The sequence below is a fragment of the Diabrotica virgifera genome, chromosome 7 (genome assembly GCF_917563875.1).
Source record: "Diabrotica virgifera virgifera chromosome 7, PGI_DIABVI_V3a".
Lineage (NCBI taxonomy): Eukaryota > Metazoa > Arthropoda > Insecta > Coleoptera > Chrysomelidae > Diabrotica > Diabrotica virgifera.
Genome location: NC_065449.1, coordinates 250,139,407 through 250,154,203, shown reverse-complemented (window position 1 = coordinate 250,154,203; position 14,797 = coordinate 250,139,407). Strand labels below are relative to the sequence as shown.

Below are 14,797 nucleotides of genomic sequence, written 5' to 3'. Positions count from 1 at the left end.
TGGTAAAGGGGATTAATATTGATATGACTCATGATAGAATTGTGTGAAGAAATGCAATTAGGGTAGCCCGCATAGGGATAAGGCAAAGAGAATGATGATGATATAATATACAGAGTGAATTTTATATGAAACGCCTCAATTATCTTGGAGACGGCTTTATATTTTAAACTAACATTCCAAATATTCCGAATTTGTCCTACTAAGTTTTAAACCTTTTTCCTCAAGAGTTTGTCTACAATATTCCAGTTTTTGTTCTAAGTCGCCTTCACTATTTCCCACCTATACATTAAGCACCAGGGGATGTTATGCTTCTTTTCATGAGCATTTTTCAGTGCGTCACAAATGATAGAAAAAAAGGTAAGTCCGTGATAATACCAGAAACATGTTAAAGATAGACTTGGTTAGGGATATGCCACTCAATGCATCGGGGTGTAACGTCGACATAGGATTGAGTGGTCTAGTCATCTTTGTCGGTCACATGCGCGGGGATCATTTCGTTAAAAGAGATAGATAGATCACTGATCGACTGTTTCCGCGTTACGCTTCTTTGGTGAGTATGCCGAGTCTACGTTTAATATGTCAATGGATAATACACATTTATAACATTTATTTTATGACATTTTAGTTAAATCTCACAGTTGTCACATTTTATTTGCAATTTGGCATAAAAACAAATCAATTGTGTTTATTGCATTTATAAAATGGTATTATCTTTGATTTGTATAGTCTTATAAATTGTACAGATTATATTCGTAGATATATTATATAATTCGTAAATAATTTTTTCAATTATAGCGCCATCTATCGACAACTAGAATAAATGTTATAAATGTCTGTAATCACAGACGTGCCTTTTTTCTGTCACATACAATCTAATACGTTAGAAAGAAATCGAACAACTGTGACGCACTGACTGAAAGATGTCTATGAGAAAAAGTTTACCTTGTAGTTTCGCTGTTATCTAATCTAAAACTAATGAGAGTAAATAAGGACTAAGCAACGAGCCTTGGTGCAATCCTACTTTCACATGAAATTTATCAGTCTCTCCCACACCTGTCCTAACACTAGTCGTTACTGCCTCATACATATCCCTCACAATCTTTACATATTCATCAGGGACTCCTTTCTTATTGAGTGCCCACCACAGAATCTGTCGAGGAACTCTATCATACGCTTTCTCAAGATCAATAATACCATATGAGCGTTTGTTTCTTTATTCCTGTATTTTTCCATCAGTTGCCTTACAATGAAAATTGCATCTGTTGTTGATCTGCCCTGCATAAAGCCAAATTGATTATCGGATATTTCAGTTTCTTCACGTATCGACTTCAATGTTTTGTGTATTCAATGCAATCGCTGATTGTAGATCCTTGGGAGTGTATTAGTTGCCTACCTTCCGTGGATACTTCCTTAATTCTCGCGTATTTAACCCTATGGGAGAGTTGGTGTAGAAGTGAAAACAAAAACACTTTTTATTTAAGGATATATATTTCCAAATTAAAAATAACAAAAAAAAACATTATAACATCTACTCCGTAGTCTTAAAAATACATAACATTAAATGAAACCTTGACGATATAAAAATAAATAAATGTTTAATTTCCAATGAATACTAAATTACCCTTTAAAATGAAGTACATTTTTAAAACAAAATATACAACAACGCTGCCTTAAGTCAGTAATCGGGGTTCAGACAAATAATACTGGACAAAAAATCCCCACAAATTATCCCTGGACAAAAAATTTCGGACAAATAATCCTCATAAGTTTTTTTGGACAAAATATCCCTAAGAAATATTTGCTGCCGAGTAGTTCTCTAAAAGTTTTCCAATCGCCATGAAACCTGTTTTCGTCACGCAAATAATGATTAGCAATTAAGATTAAGCATGAATTGTAATTTCGAGTTCCAATTCCATGCCGAAAACTTCAAATTTTACATGACAAAAAAGTGGGAATTTTTTCAAAAATCGTGGAATGTGCCAAGGCATTGGAAGATATGGGGAATGTGCAAGGAATCATGCTGTAATTATTCGCGTAAATCTTTTGCTCACTCTGTTTTGAAGAACTATCTTCAAAACAATGCCTATTTGTGATGATAACTACTAGTCCTGAAAACGATAATCTTGATTGTAATGCAAAAAAACCTCTTCCGTTTTGTAAATTTAACGTCAAAAATATTTAGTCATCATCATCATCAATGACGTTATAACTCTTCGAGAGTCTTTGCCGCGTTTACTATTGCCTTCCATGTTTGTCGGTCCTGCACCACTATTTCCCATTGTCTCACTCCCATTTTCTCTAGATCTTCTCTGACTGCCTCTTTCCACCTTTTGCTAGGCCGTCCTACAGACCTTCTCCCATCTGGCCTCTCCCTGAGCAGCTATGTCCGGTTTGATTTAGGGATAAATTTGATAATGAATAATTACAACATGATTCCCACAGCCTTATAGCCCGGGAGGTAGTGTCAAATTTGACCGGAGCATTTTAGCATGGCTGCTTTCTTTTTATTTAGTTATGTATTCCGAAGCTTATTAACAAATGATGTGTCAGCTGGCCCAAAACCGGGGAATTTAATCAAGAAAAGGTAAAATATAAAACTTGATGGAAAAACGCTACAATTTATATGTCAAAAAATTATCTCGATTTTATATCACGATTTTATTATGTCATTTTACGTTATAATACCACGATTTTATTATTTATACGACACAATATAAAAAGTCTGTAGGTATGTCTTTTATAGAATCGTAAACTATGCATTTGATCATAAAAATATTATTATTGACCTTAATAAGCAAAGTTGTTGTACATGAACCCCTGAAGCTTCCTGAGTTAGTACGACCAATCTAAGTGAAAAAAGGGGTTGCCCTCCTTACCCCCTCCGACATTTTTTTTATTTTTTTTTTGACAAACTGTTTTTTCTTAATTTTATATGGTGTAGAACCAAAAGATACATACAACTCTAATTTTTCACTTTTCTATCACCAACCCCCATTTTTTAATAGCAATCTAAATATTTCCCTGTTCTCTATATATATAAAAATGAATGTTTGTCTGTATGTCCCTTATAGAATCGTAAACTATGCGTTTAATCATATGATGACCACAAGCAAAGTTGTTGTACATGAACCCGGGAAGGTTTCTGAGTTAATACGACCAACCTAAGTAATCATTATTTACGCAGACGGCAGACACCACAAAAACAATATTGTTTATTAGAAAAAAGTATACTCAATATTTTTGAGTATTTTTTGGCTTTCTGGTAATTTTTAGATAGGTATTTAACTTTTAAACATTATTTAGTTCTGAGGCGGTACGAAGTTTATCGGGTCAACTAGTTAACATGTAATAAAAAAATATTCTTGAACTAGTTTGGCAAAGATTAAAAACAGTTTGTCCCAAAAAATAAAAAAAGAATGTGTGTGTACTTTGTACGCACGTAAGAAGTTATACTTCTATTATATGATTTCTTAAAAACAAAAATATACTTTGTTTTAATTTTTTTTTTAAATACCAAACTAATTTTGTTTCTGCTTTCAAAAAAAATAATAAAAAAAAAGTATAGGATTGCTCCGGATTCGAACTCAAGACCTCTCGATCTCTGGCCGAATGCTATACCAAATACGCTACGAGGACTGTGTCTTTAATGGTTCGGACGTACCTAACGACAATTCACGGTAACAAACAGACAAGGTGAAGTATAATAAATATAAAATAAAATGTTTTAATAATACTCATCTTACTCCTGAGGAAGACAAATCCAAAGACACAAAAATTATAATAAATATATTTACTAAAAACACTAATATATTATTTTCACACTTTTTCTTGCACTGATATATTTATACATAACTTGAAACATTCAGCAACTAAACGCCATACTGTCTGTGTGTATTATGAAATTTTACTCTCAATCGCGCCTAAAGAAGTATAACTTCAAAAATAATGTCGGGGGGGGCACCCCCCTTTTCACTTAGATTGGTCGTACCATTTCGGGAACCTTCAGGGGTACAACAAATTTGTTTTTTGTTTATTAAGGTCAATCATAATATGATCAAATGCATAGTTTACGATTCTATGAAGACATACAGACATTTTTTTTATTGTCTAGTATAAATAATAAAAACGTGGTATTTTAAAAATAATTATTTTTCAAAATAAAATGTTAATTTTAAAAACAAAAAAAAATGTGCAACGGCAGGAATTGAACCCGAGCCGCCTGAGTGAAAGCTAGGAGCCAAGTACTCTACAATAGCCACCTTTACTTAACAAGCCATGAAGTTGAAACTTGGCAACATCTATTGGTAGACCGAATAATTCTGACAGTTCTCATTTGTTTTTAAATAATTTTCACTTTATTTACAGAGAAACTGAAATATTTTACAATATTTCGTGCTCCAAATTATAAAGAACATTAAAAGGTATGTTATTAAGATGATTTTAGTTCAATATAATATATTTTTATATAAACTTGCGTGCATATAGAAATCCGTCCACTTAAAAATTTTGTCATTTTTAATGTCTCATATTTCCTAAACCTGTTGGCAGATTTAAGTGATTTTTATAATATGTTATAGCCTAATTCTTTAACAATACCGCTGTAATAATATTGTTGCTAAATAGTTAAATTTTTATGGTGTACCGGGCATTTAAAAAATACTGAAATTAAAACCCAACTATAGACTCCGGTTTTCTTAATATTCTGTTTTTTTTTATTAATTCGCTTATGTTTAACAACTAGATTTGTTCTTTATCAATTCAGGGTGTTTCTAAATAAGTGCGACAAACTTTAAGGGGAAAGGAACAAAATGAAAAATTTTGACGCCTGTATTTTAAAGGTAATCATTTTTTTCGAATTCTGAGAAAACTAATAAGTATTTTTGAAAAATTTAAACGCAGAATAAAAGATTACTTTATTACCGAGGGTCAAAAATCCCTTAGAATAAATAAAAAGTTTTTTTTAATGACATATTTGAAACTAAAAATCACACTAAATTTTCTTAGTTTTTTACCCCTGTAACTTATTAAAATAAACATAGAAGTTTTCAGGGACTTTAGGTCCTTGGTCCTAACGTAATCTTTCACTCTGCGTTTAAATTTTTGAAAAATACTTATTAGTTTTCTTAGGATTTGAAAAAAATGAATCCCGTTTATATTCTTGTTATTGATTTTTTTTTTGTATAATAAACGTTACTTACAAGGAATTACTTTTAATATTATTTTGTACAAACTTCCAATTAATAATATTTTCTTGTTCGACTCAAAAAATACTATAAATTTTACCAGAATTTGTACTTTAAAATCGTAGTTTCGAAAGCGGTAGTCCGAAAGTCAGACTACGGACGTCATCAATTGCGACGTTGCCTTTTTCTCTTCATGGCTTGTAAAGTAAAGGTGGCTATGACTCTACGCTATTAATAGATATAAGTCACGGAGATAAATATTTGACATATAAGTTGTAGCGTTTTTCCATCAAGTTTCATATTTTACCTTTTCTTGCCTAAAATCCCCGGTTTTGGGCCAGCTGACACATCATTTGTTAATAAGCTTCGGAATACTTAACTAAATAAAAAGAAAACAGCCATGCTAAAATGCTCCGGTCAAATTTGACACTACCTCCCGGGCTATTACCTCATTCCTCATATCTTCCACGATTTTTGAAAAAAGTCACATTCCTTTGTCACGTAAAATTTGAAGTTTTCGGCATGCAATTGGAATTCGAAATTACAATTCAGGCTTGATCTTAATTATTGCTGATCATTATTTTCGTGCCGGAAATCGGTTTCATGGCGATGGCTATAAGTCTCATGCGCTGAGGCTGAAAAACATTTGAGTCGATTGCATTCACGGGAAAACTTTCATAGAACGATTTGGCAGCAAATATTTCTTGGGAAATTTTTGTCTGGAATTTTTGTGGGGATATTTTGTCCAAAAAAAATTTGCAGGGATTATTTGTCCGGGATTTTTTGTCCGGGGATTATTTGTATGGGAATTATTTGTAAGAATTTTTTGTGGGAATTTTTTGTCCGGGATTATTTATCCGGGTATTATTTGTCCTAGCGTCCAGTAATCATTTCATCTCTTCATTATCGACTACCAGAAACTCTTACATTTAGCGTATTAAAAACAGTGAAAATGGGTCATTTGTTAAAAAAAGGAGAAACAATATAATACAGGATCCGTTCAGTAAAAATAAAACGTGCATTACTCTGGGCTAATTAGCAAAATACAAGGAAAAGTTATTTACCAGCAATTTTATTGATGGAATCGAATCCTATGATTGTATATATTAATAATATAGGTATGCAAGGTCCGCAGACAGTGTGCTACTTTTTTTATAAACAAAATCGCGCCCGAAAATTGTGTTTTTTTCAATTTTTGCTCTATAACTCCAAATATTTTCACTGTACACCAAAAACACCCAAATAAAAGTTCACCGTAATTAAATTCTGCATAAAGACTTGTTCCCCCCGATTTACTTTGACAAAAATTTTCCCCGAAAAATGCAGATTTTTCCAACAAAATCTTTAATTTTCAAATAAAATTTTAGATAAGTAATTGTTTATCAATAATTAAATAACTTAGTAGTATAAAAGGTCTTTTTGTATATATTATAATTCCAGAAGCCGATGGAAATTGAATGAACAGTTTAGCAACAATTAAATTGTTGATTAAAAATTTACAATAATTGTGATACATACATAAGAATAACTATGATTTTTGTATAAAAATCCACTGTACCTATCTAATGTACTTTACAGAATTGAAATTGGACTATTTAAGCGGCCTCGGAAATATTTTAAAATTATAAACAATTTTTTGGCTTATAAACAAATAGAATATCTCGGGAAATATTAAATTAAATTAAATCATGAAAACGGTATTGGAAAAAAAAGCGGCAGGACCCCTCTTTTAAAAGAAAAAAACGTTTAATTATGATGAGTGGTTCCTGAGATACAACCGGTTGAATTTGACCGGCAATTACGGCAAAGATATAAACAATAGGATCATAATTTTCGAACCATCACCTTTTTATTTTTATCCTCTTTTTTCACACCAATTTACATATCTTTAAAATAATCATAACATATATTATTATAATAAAAACTATCGATATTACGGTGAAAATTGCCAAAAATAGCAAAATTCTAATCAAAAATCAGGTTGGAGAAAATGTAATCTCAAAGTTCAAAATCGGTATACGTTAAAAATAAATGCATTTTCTCGGCTTCCCTTGGAGCAATTTTCTTTATTCTTTTTTTGCTCCCAAGTAACTCGAGTATAGCCATCTAACTAACGCATTACTAAATGTCAAACTTTGATTTTGTTTTGTTATAATAGATTAATTTATTTATAAGAGAAAGAAAACTACATATTTTTTCCAGTTGTAGACTTTTTTTAGATAAACTTACTACAAGTGCACCTTTTATCGTTAAAAACACAAATATTCTCATTTGAAAGCTGTATAATTATTTAAACAATATTTATTTAAACAAATTAATTTATTATAACAAAACAAAAGCAACTTTGGCATTTAATAATGCGTTAGTTAGATAGCTCTTCTCGAGTTATTTGGAAACAAAAAAATAATGAAATTGCTCCATGGGAAGCCGCGAAAATGCATTTTTTTAACGTATACCGATTTTAAACTTTGAGATTACATTTTCTCCAACCTAATTTTTGATTGGAATTTTGCTATTTTTGGCAATTTTCACTTGTTATATCGATAGCTTTTATTATACTAATATATTATATTATGATTATTTTAAAGATATGAAAATTGGTGTGAAGAAATAGGATAAAAATAAAAAGGCGATGGTTTGAAAATTATGATCCTATTGTTTATATCTTGGCCGTAAATGCCGGTCAAATTTGGCCGGCTGTATCTCAGGAACCACTTATCACAATTAAATGTTTTTTCTCTTAAAAGAAGCGTCCTGCCGCTTTTTTTCCAACACCGTTTTCATGATTTAATTTAATATTTCCCGAGATATTCTATTTGTTTATAAGCCAAAAAATTGTTTATAATTTTAAAATATTCCTGAGGCCGGTTAAATAGTCCAATTTCAATTCTGTAAAGTACATTAGATAGGTACAGTGTCTTTTTATACAAAAATCATAGTTATTCTTATGTATCATAATTATTGTGGTTATTATAGCGACCGTAAATTTTTAATTAACAATTGAATTGTTGCTAAACTGTTCATTAAGTTTCCATCGGCTTCTGGAATTATAATCTATACGAAAAGAGCTTTTATGCTACTAAGTTATTTAATTATTGATAAACAATTACTTATCTAAAATTTTAGTTGAAAATTAAAGATTTTGTTGGAAAATCCGGCATTTTCCGGGAATAATTTTCGTCAAAGTAAATCGGGAATAACAAGTCTCTATGCAGAATTTAATTACGGTGAATTTTTATTTTGGTGTTTTTGGTGTAAAGTTAAAATCTTTGGAGTTATAGAGCAAAAATTAAAAAAAAAACACGATTTTCGGGCGCCATTTTGTTTATAAAAAAAGTAGCACACTATCTGCGGATTTTGCATACCTATATTATTAATATATACAATCATAAGGTTCGATTCCAGCAATAAAATTGCTGGTAAATAACTTTTCCCAAAAATGGCCTATTCTCCGATAATCTGGCCAGACTGCATCCTTAATTCCAAATAGGCAAAACATCAGTGAAGCAATTAAATCGTCAATATCACATTCAACGCCTATTTACACTAACTAAGAGATCATATGATGGCTTTGGGTGCGGATCTTCTTGTGCACCGCCGACAGTCCAGAATGATGTCTTTGCGTCGGCTGCATAGAGGGCGTTCGGTTCGTTTTTCGCAACAACGTCGAATTCGGCGACTCCACCCATAACTCGAGAGAATATAAAGCGGCCAATTGGCCTAACTTGTCTCTCTCAGCTCCGTACAGTCTCAGTTCTGATTTGGAAGTGTCTTGTAGAAATTTTGATACTCTTTCATTGGCACTCGTGTTTATGCTGAATCCAGGTCGTTCTTCCCTTAATCTTCTGCAACCTAAAGATATTGTTATGTAAATAAAACTATTCAAGCTACTGGCAATTTAAGATGCAGACAATATCATAACTATAATTCGAGAAGAATATGTTACCCTCGGATAAGTGAAGCATAGTATAAGACTCGAGAAGGATGAATACTGGGAGAGAATGCGCAGAGACATGGATAATACGATAGGATATAATAGATCAATGGAAGCATGGAAAAAAATAAAAAAACATCAGAAGTAATAAACTAAGTAAAAATATACAGATAATTACATCAAAGACTGAACAAACATTACACAAAATTATTGCAGGAGAATAGACTGAAGTATATCTTAGAAGACCTTGTGACAATAATAACGGAGGAAGCCAAAATCACAAAGTGTCTTTATACGAGTGTTGTTTAATAAAAACGAAGCAGGAGAGGAGATTCCAGATGAGTGGAATCTATCATACATGTCAAAAAAGGTGACAAAAGGTACACAAATAACTATAGAAGGATCAGTGTAATGCCTTCAATAGCAAGAATTATTTACACAGTTATAAAAGAAAAATAAGAAAACACATAAACCATTATGGCGAAGAACAAGCCAGATTCTGAAAAGCCAGATCATGTCTAGAAAATATATTCATCATGAGACAAGTGATAGAAAAGAACAAACAGAAAAATATTGAAACACATAATATGACCTTTATAGACTTAGAGAAAGCATATGATAGTATGACCAGAAAACAACTATGGGAAGCAATCAAAAGAATACATGCTAGAGAGAAATGGGTGAATATAACACAAATACTATACAGCGTGTCTACTTGAGTTGGAAACATATGGAAAACTTTTTTATTATTAATTTTACGAAAAAAAGTTATTCTTTATAAAAAGTTCTGCATGCCCCAAAACCTAAGATTCAATTATCAGATATCAAATTTTCTCAATATTATACGAGATATGTCAAAAAATATGAATTTCGGTCAAGGGTAAAGTACCTTTATTTCTCTCAATATCGAAAATTCTTATTATGAAAAGTTGTTTGGAAATAAAGACCAAGCTCAAATATGTAATTACATGCTTCTAATTGGAAAAAAATATTTTCCAAATTTTTCTCAAATTTATTGATACTAACTTCGTTTTTATTCATTACACATACGATAACTCTTTTATTATTACTTTTACGAAAAAAAGGTATTCTTTATAAAAATCTCTGTATGTCCTAAGACCGAAGATTCAACCAACAGATATGACATTTTATTAATTTTATACGAGTTATGTCAAAAAATATGAATTTCACTCAAGAGTAAAGTACCTTTATTTTTCACAATATTGAAAACGGTTATTAAAAAAGTTGTTTAGAATTAAAAACTATGTGTCAATATGCAATTACATCCTTCTAATTGAAATACTGTGAAATATAAAGGTGCTATAATATTGAGCGAATTTCATATTTTTTGACACACCTCGTATAAAATTAATAAAAGTTGATATATCATGGTTGTGTCTTAGATTTTAGACCATGCAAAGTTTTTTATGAAGAATAACTTTTTTTCGTAAAATGAATAATAAACGAGTTATGATATTTGTAATAATTAAAAACGATGTTGGGTATCCATAAATTTGAGAAAAATATTTTTTTTTCAATAAGAAGCATGTAATTGCATATTTCATCTTAGTTTTTAATTCCAAACAACTTTTTATCATAAGAATTTTCGATATTGAGAGAAATAAAGGTACTTTACCCTTAGCCGAAATTCATATTTTTTGACATACCTCGTATAATATTGAGAAAATTTGATATCTGATAATTGAATCTTAGGTTTTGGGGCATGCAGAACTTTTTATAAAGAATAACTTTTTTTCGTAAAATTAATAATAAAAAAGTTTCCCATATGTTTCCAACTCAAGTAGACACGCTGTATAAAGCAACAGAGGTGCAAATAACACTTTTTTACAAATACATGGATCAGACTTTGAAAATATGGTATAGAAAATGTGAAACAATGGGCATACCAGTACAAAAGAATATAATATTACATTCACTACTTTTTGCAGATGATCAAGTGATTTTTGCATAAGACAGGGAGCACATGGAATATCATAAGGAAGAATATGAGCTATGGGGACTCAAGATAAATATATGTAAAACAGAACACTTATTTACTGGATCTGAAGTTGCAGAATTGAACTTAAGTTTAGAAGAAGAAATTATAAATATTTAGGATCCATGATAAGCCGAGATGGTACTTGTATGAAATATATACAAATGAAAAAGCATGGAAAAACATGTCAGAAAAGCACTCCATGGAGTGCATATGGAACAACATTCTAACAAAAGAAAACAAAAAAAAAGGATCTTTCAGAGCACAGTGGCATACTACACTATGTGGAGAGGAAACTTGGCCAATGATAACTAGACCAGGGCGCATCTGTAAAAATATTAGTACATTTGGACGTTGAGAGGTGACTCAAATTTTTTTGCAGAAATTGCTTAAAAATGAATCAAATAATAATATTTGAGTTATCCTCCCTCTCAAAAAGGTTCGGAACATTGTTTAAATAATCAAAATGTCAAAATATTAAGGAAAAATTCGATTTTTTTCTTCGTTTTTTGATTATAACTTTAAAAGTATTCATTTCCGAGAAAAGTTGTACTAACATAAAAGTTGCATAATTAAATTTCCTACAACATAGAATTGGTTAAAGATTTAAAAAATGGTTATCCTTGTTGCAAAATAGCAATAATTGCGAAAAAACCATACAAAAACAAGTATTCGCATTTTACATTTTTCAACCATTTATACTACAATTAGGACCTTCATATTTTACCCAGAAAAACTTTATGATACAGTAAAACAAGACTGTAAATTTAATTAAGATCGGTTTAATAGATTTTGCAAAATAAATTTTGCAATCCAGCTTTCGTAAAAAATATTCATTTTTTCAAAATGTTACAGGACTGAAAATAAAGCAGATAGCAAGTTGAAATTTTTTTTGCGTATAGAAGTGTACTTTACCTTTCATTTTGCCATTTTGTAAAATTAAAATCTATTAACACCACGGCGTCAGGAATTTTTTTAGATAACATTAATTATTGGTGCTACGCGCAGGACAGCGGATAGTTTGTTCTGATTGGGCATTCCAATGACCTTTGATAATGATTGATACATTTTAATTTTTATTACATTTCGATATAAATAAATAATTTTTTTTATCGCAAAATAAAAACACATACTCTATCCTTTGAAATAACACTTTTATTAGGAAAAACTTTCTTTGTTAATTTGTTTTAACTTAAAAAAATAAATGTTTATTATTTTTAAACATATGCAATTGTTCAAACAATATTTCACAAACAATAATAAAATTAGTTTGATTTTTGTGGAATTAAAATATAACAAAATATAGAGTAAAAATAATGTATTAGATAAAGATTGGAAGAAATTTTGGTGGAAATCAACTTGTGTGAAACGAACACCGCTGTCCTGCGCGTAACACCAAAAATTATTGTTTATTTAAAAAATTTTCTGCCGCCGTGGTAATTAATCGATTTTAATTTTGATTGCAAATGAAAGGTACAGTACACTTCTATAAGCAAAAAAAAATTCAACTTGCTATTTGTTTATTTTCAGTTCTGTAACATTTTGAAAAACATGTGTAACATTTTTTGCGAAAGCTGGATTACAAAATTTATTTTGCAAAATCTATTGAACCGATCGTAATGAAATTTACAGTGTTGTTTTACTGTATCATAAAGTTTTTCTGGGTAAAATATGAAGGTCCTAAGTGTAGCATAAATGGTTGAAAAACGTAAAATGCGAATACTTGTTTTTGTATGGTTTTTTCGCAATTATTGCTATTTTGCAACTAGGGTAACTATTTTTTAAATTATTAACCAATTCTATATTGTAGGAAATTTAATTACGCAACTTTTATGTTAGTACAACTTTTCTCGGAAATGAATACTTTTAAAGTTATAATCAAAAAACGAAGAAAAAAATCGAATTTTTCCTTCATTTTTTGACATTTTGATTATTTAAACAATGTTCCGGACCTTTTTGAGAGGGAGGATAACTCAAATATTATTATTTGATTTATTTTCAAGCAATTTCTGCAAAAAAATTTGAGTCACCTCTCAACGTCCATCTCAAAACAGATGAGCCCTGGACTAAACAACAATACGAAATAAAATAACAGTTGAATTGGACTTTATGAGGAGATGTCTAAAAATCATCAGAGAGAATTGAATAAGAACGGAAGAAATATGGAACAGAGTGGAAGTAGAATGCTCAATTACAATAGAGCTTGAAAACAGAGCTCTGCAGTGGTACAGACATGTACAAAAATGCCAGAGGACAGGTGGCCAAAAAGAATATTGGACTGTGGGGACCCACCGGGAAGAAGGCAGAGAGGAAGGCTTGCTATGCGATGGAAAACATATATAGGAAATGCTATAATAAATTGAGACCTCAGAGAAGGTAACTGAGAGAATAGAGTGCCGTGGAGGACAAAAACAGCGAACATCTTTCTTTCTTTCTTTCTTTCTCCCCTTCCTTATACCCTTTCATGTGTCGGATTTGGGTTTAGTTTAGCTACATATTCACCCATCTCTTTCATTCTTTTCTGTATTGTGCTATTAGTTTCATTTCTTCTAGCGTTTTCTGTTTAATTTTTCCTGCTTCTACTATTTGCTGTATCCATTTTTTCCTCGGTCTGCCTTTTTTCTTTTTTGTAATATTCCTTGTTTCGTAAATTTTCCTTGTTAGTCTACTAGGTTTCATTCTCATCAGATGTCCATACCAGTTTAATTGTCTCTTTATTATTTTATTCATTATTGGTTCCTGTTTAGTTATCCCTCTTATTACCTCATTTCTTATTCTATTCCATTTGGTCTTTCCGGCTATAGCTCATAGATGTCTCATCTCAATTGCATTTATCCTACTATTATGCTTTTTCTGTAAAGTCCAATTTTCGCTCGTATACAGTATCGTCGGTATCACAATCGTATTATATATTTTAATTTTTGTTTTGTGGGACAATTCTTTTTTCCTCAGGACTGGCGCTAGTGTGTAGTACAATTTGTTTGATTTTTTTAGTTCTGTTTGTTATTTCGAGGTCTATTTTCCCATCATTGGTAATTATACTTCCAAGATAATCATATGCGGTAACTATTTCCAGTTGAGTATTTTTGCATTTTATATTTACTTCATTTTCTTCCTTTTCGCCGATGACCATTATTTTACTTTTCTCGATGTTTATTTCCATTTTTAATTTCTCTATTTCTTCTGTCCATATGTTTATAAGTTTTTGCATTTTTGTCACGGAATCTGCTATAAGTACGATGTCATCCGCATACAATAAGGCTTCTATTTTTATTGGCTGTAATCTTTGGTATCCTATTGTTGTCTGTATTTGGTTCGTTCTTTCTCCAGTATTTCTAGTCAATTCATTTATGACTATTATGAATAGTAGCGGACTAAGACTGTCTCCTTGTTTGATACCTCTTTCCCAATTGAATTCTTCAGATATTTCGCCTGCTATCTGTACACGTCATTTTACTACTCTGTATATACTTTCAATTATTTTTATCAGTGTAATTGGTGCTTTCATGTTCTGCAAGCATTTCCATATAATTTGTCTTTCTATAGAGTCGAATGGTGCCCTTAGATCTATGAATCAGTGGCGGATCCAGAGGGGGGGCGCGGGGGGCGCGCGCCCCCCCCCCCTCAGTTAAAGAAAGTTATAGCCTATACCATATTTTTAAGTTTAAACGAAAAATTTGATTT

The 14,797-nt window shown here is 31.0% G+C and overlaps 1 protein-coding gene across 2 annotated transcripts in view; it reads right to left on the bottom strand.

Moving 5' to 3' along the window:
* Positions 1-1,469: 1,469 nt before the first annotated feature.
* The window catches only part of LOC126888420 (G patch domain-containing protein 2), a 33,067-nt gene continuing 19,739 nt past the window's right edge, over positions 1,470-14,797 (bottom strand). For both annotated transcript variants that reach the window (XM_050656672.1, XM_050656671.1), the window contains one exon: positions 1,470-9,035. In XM_050656672.1, coding sequence (XP_050512629.1) covers positions 8,734-9,035 — 302 coding nt within the window. In that variant the 3' untranslated portion in view covers positions 1,470-8,733. The remainder of the gene's footprint in view (positions 9,036-14,797) is intronic.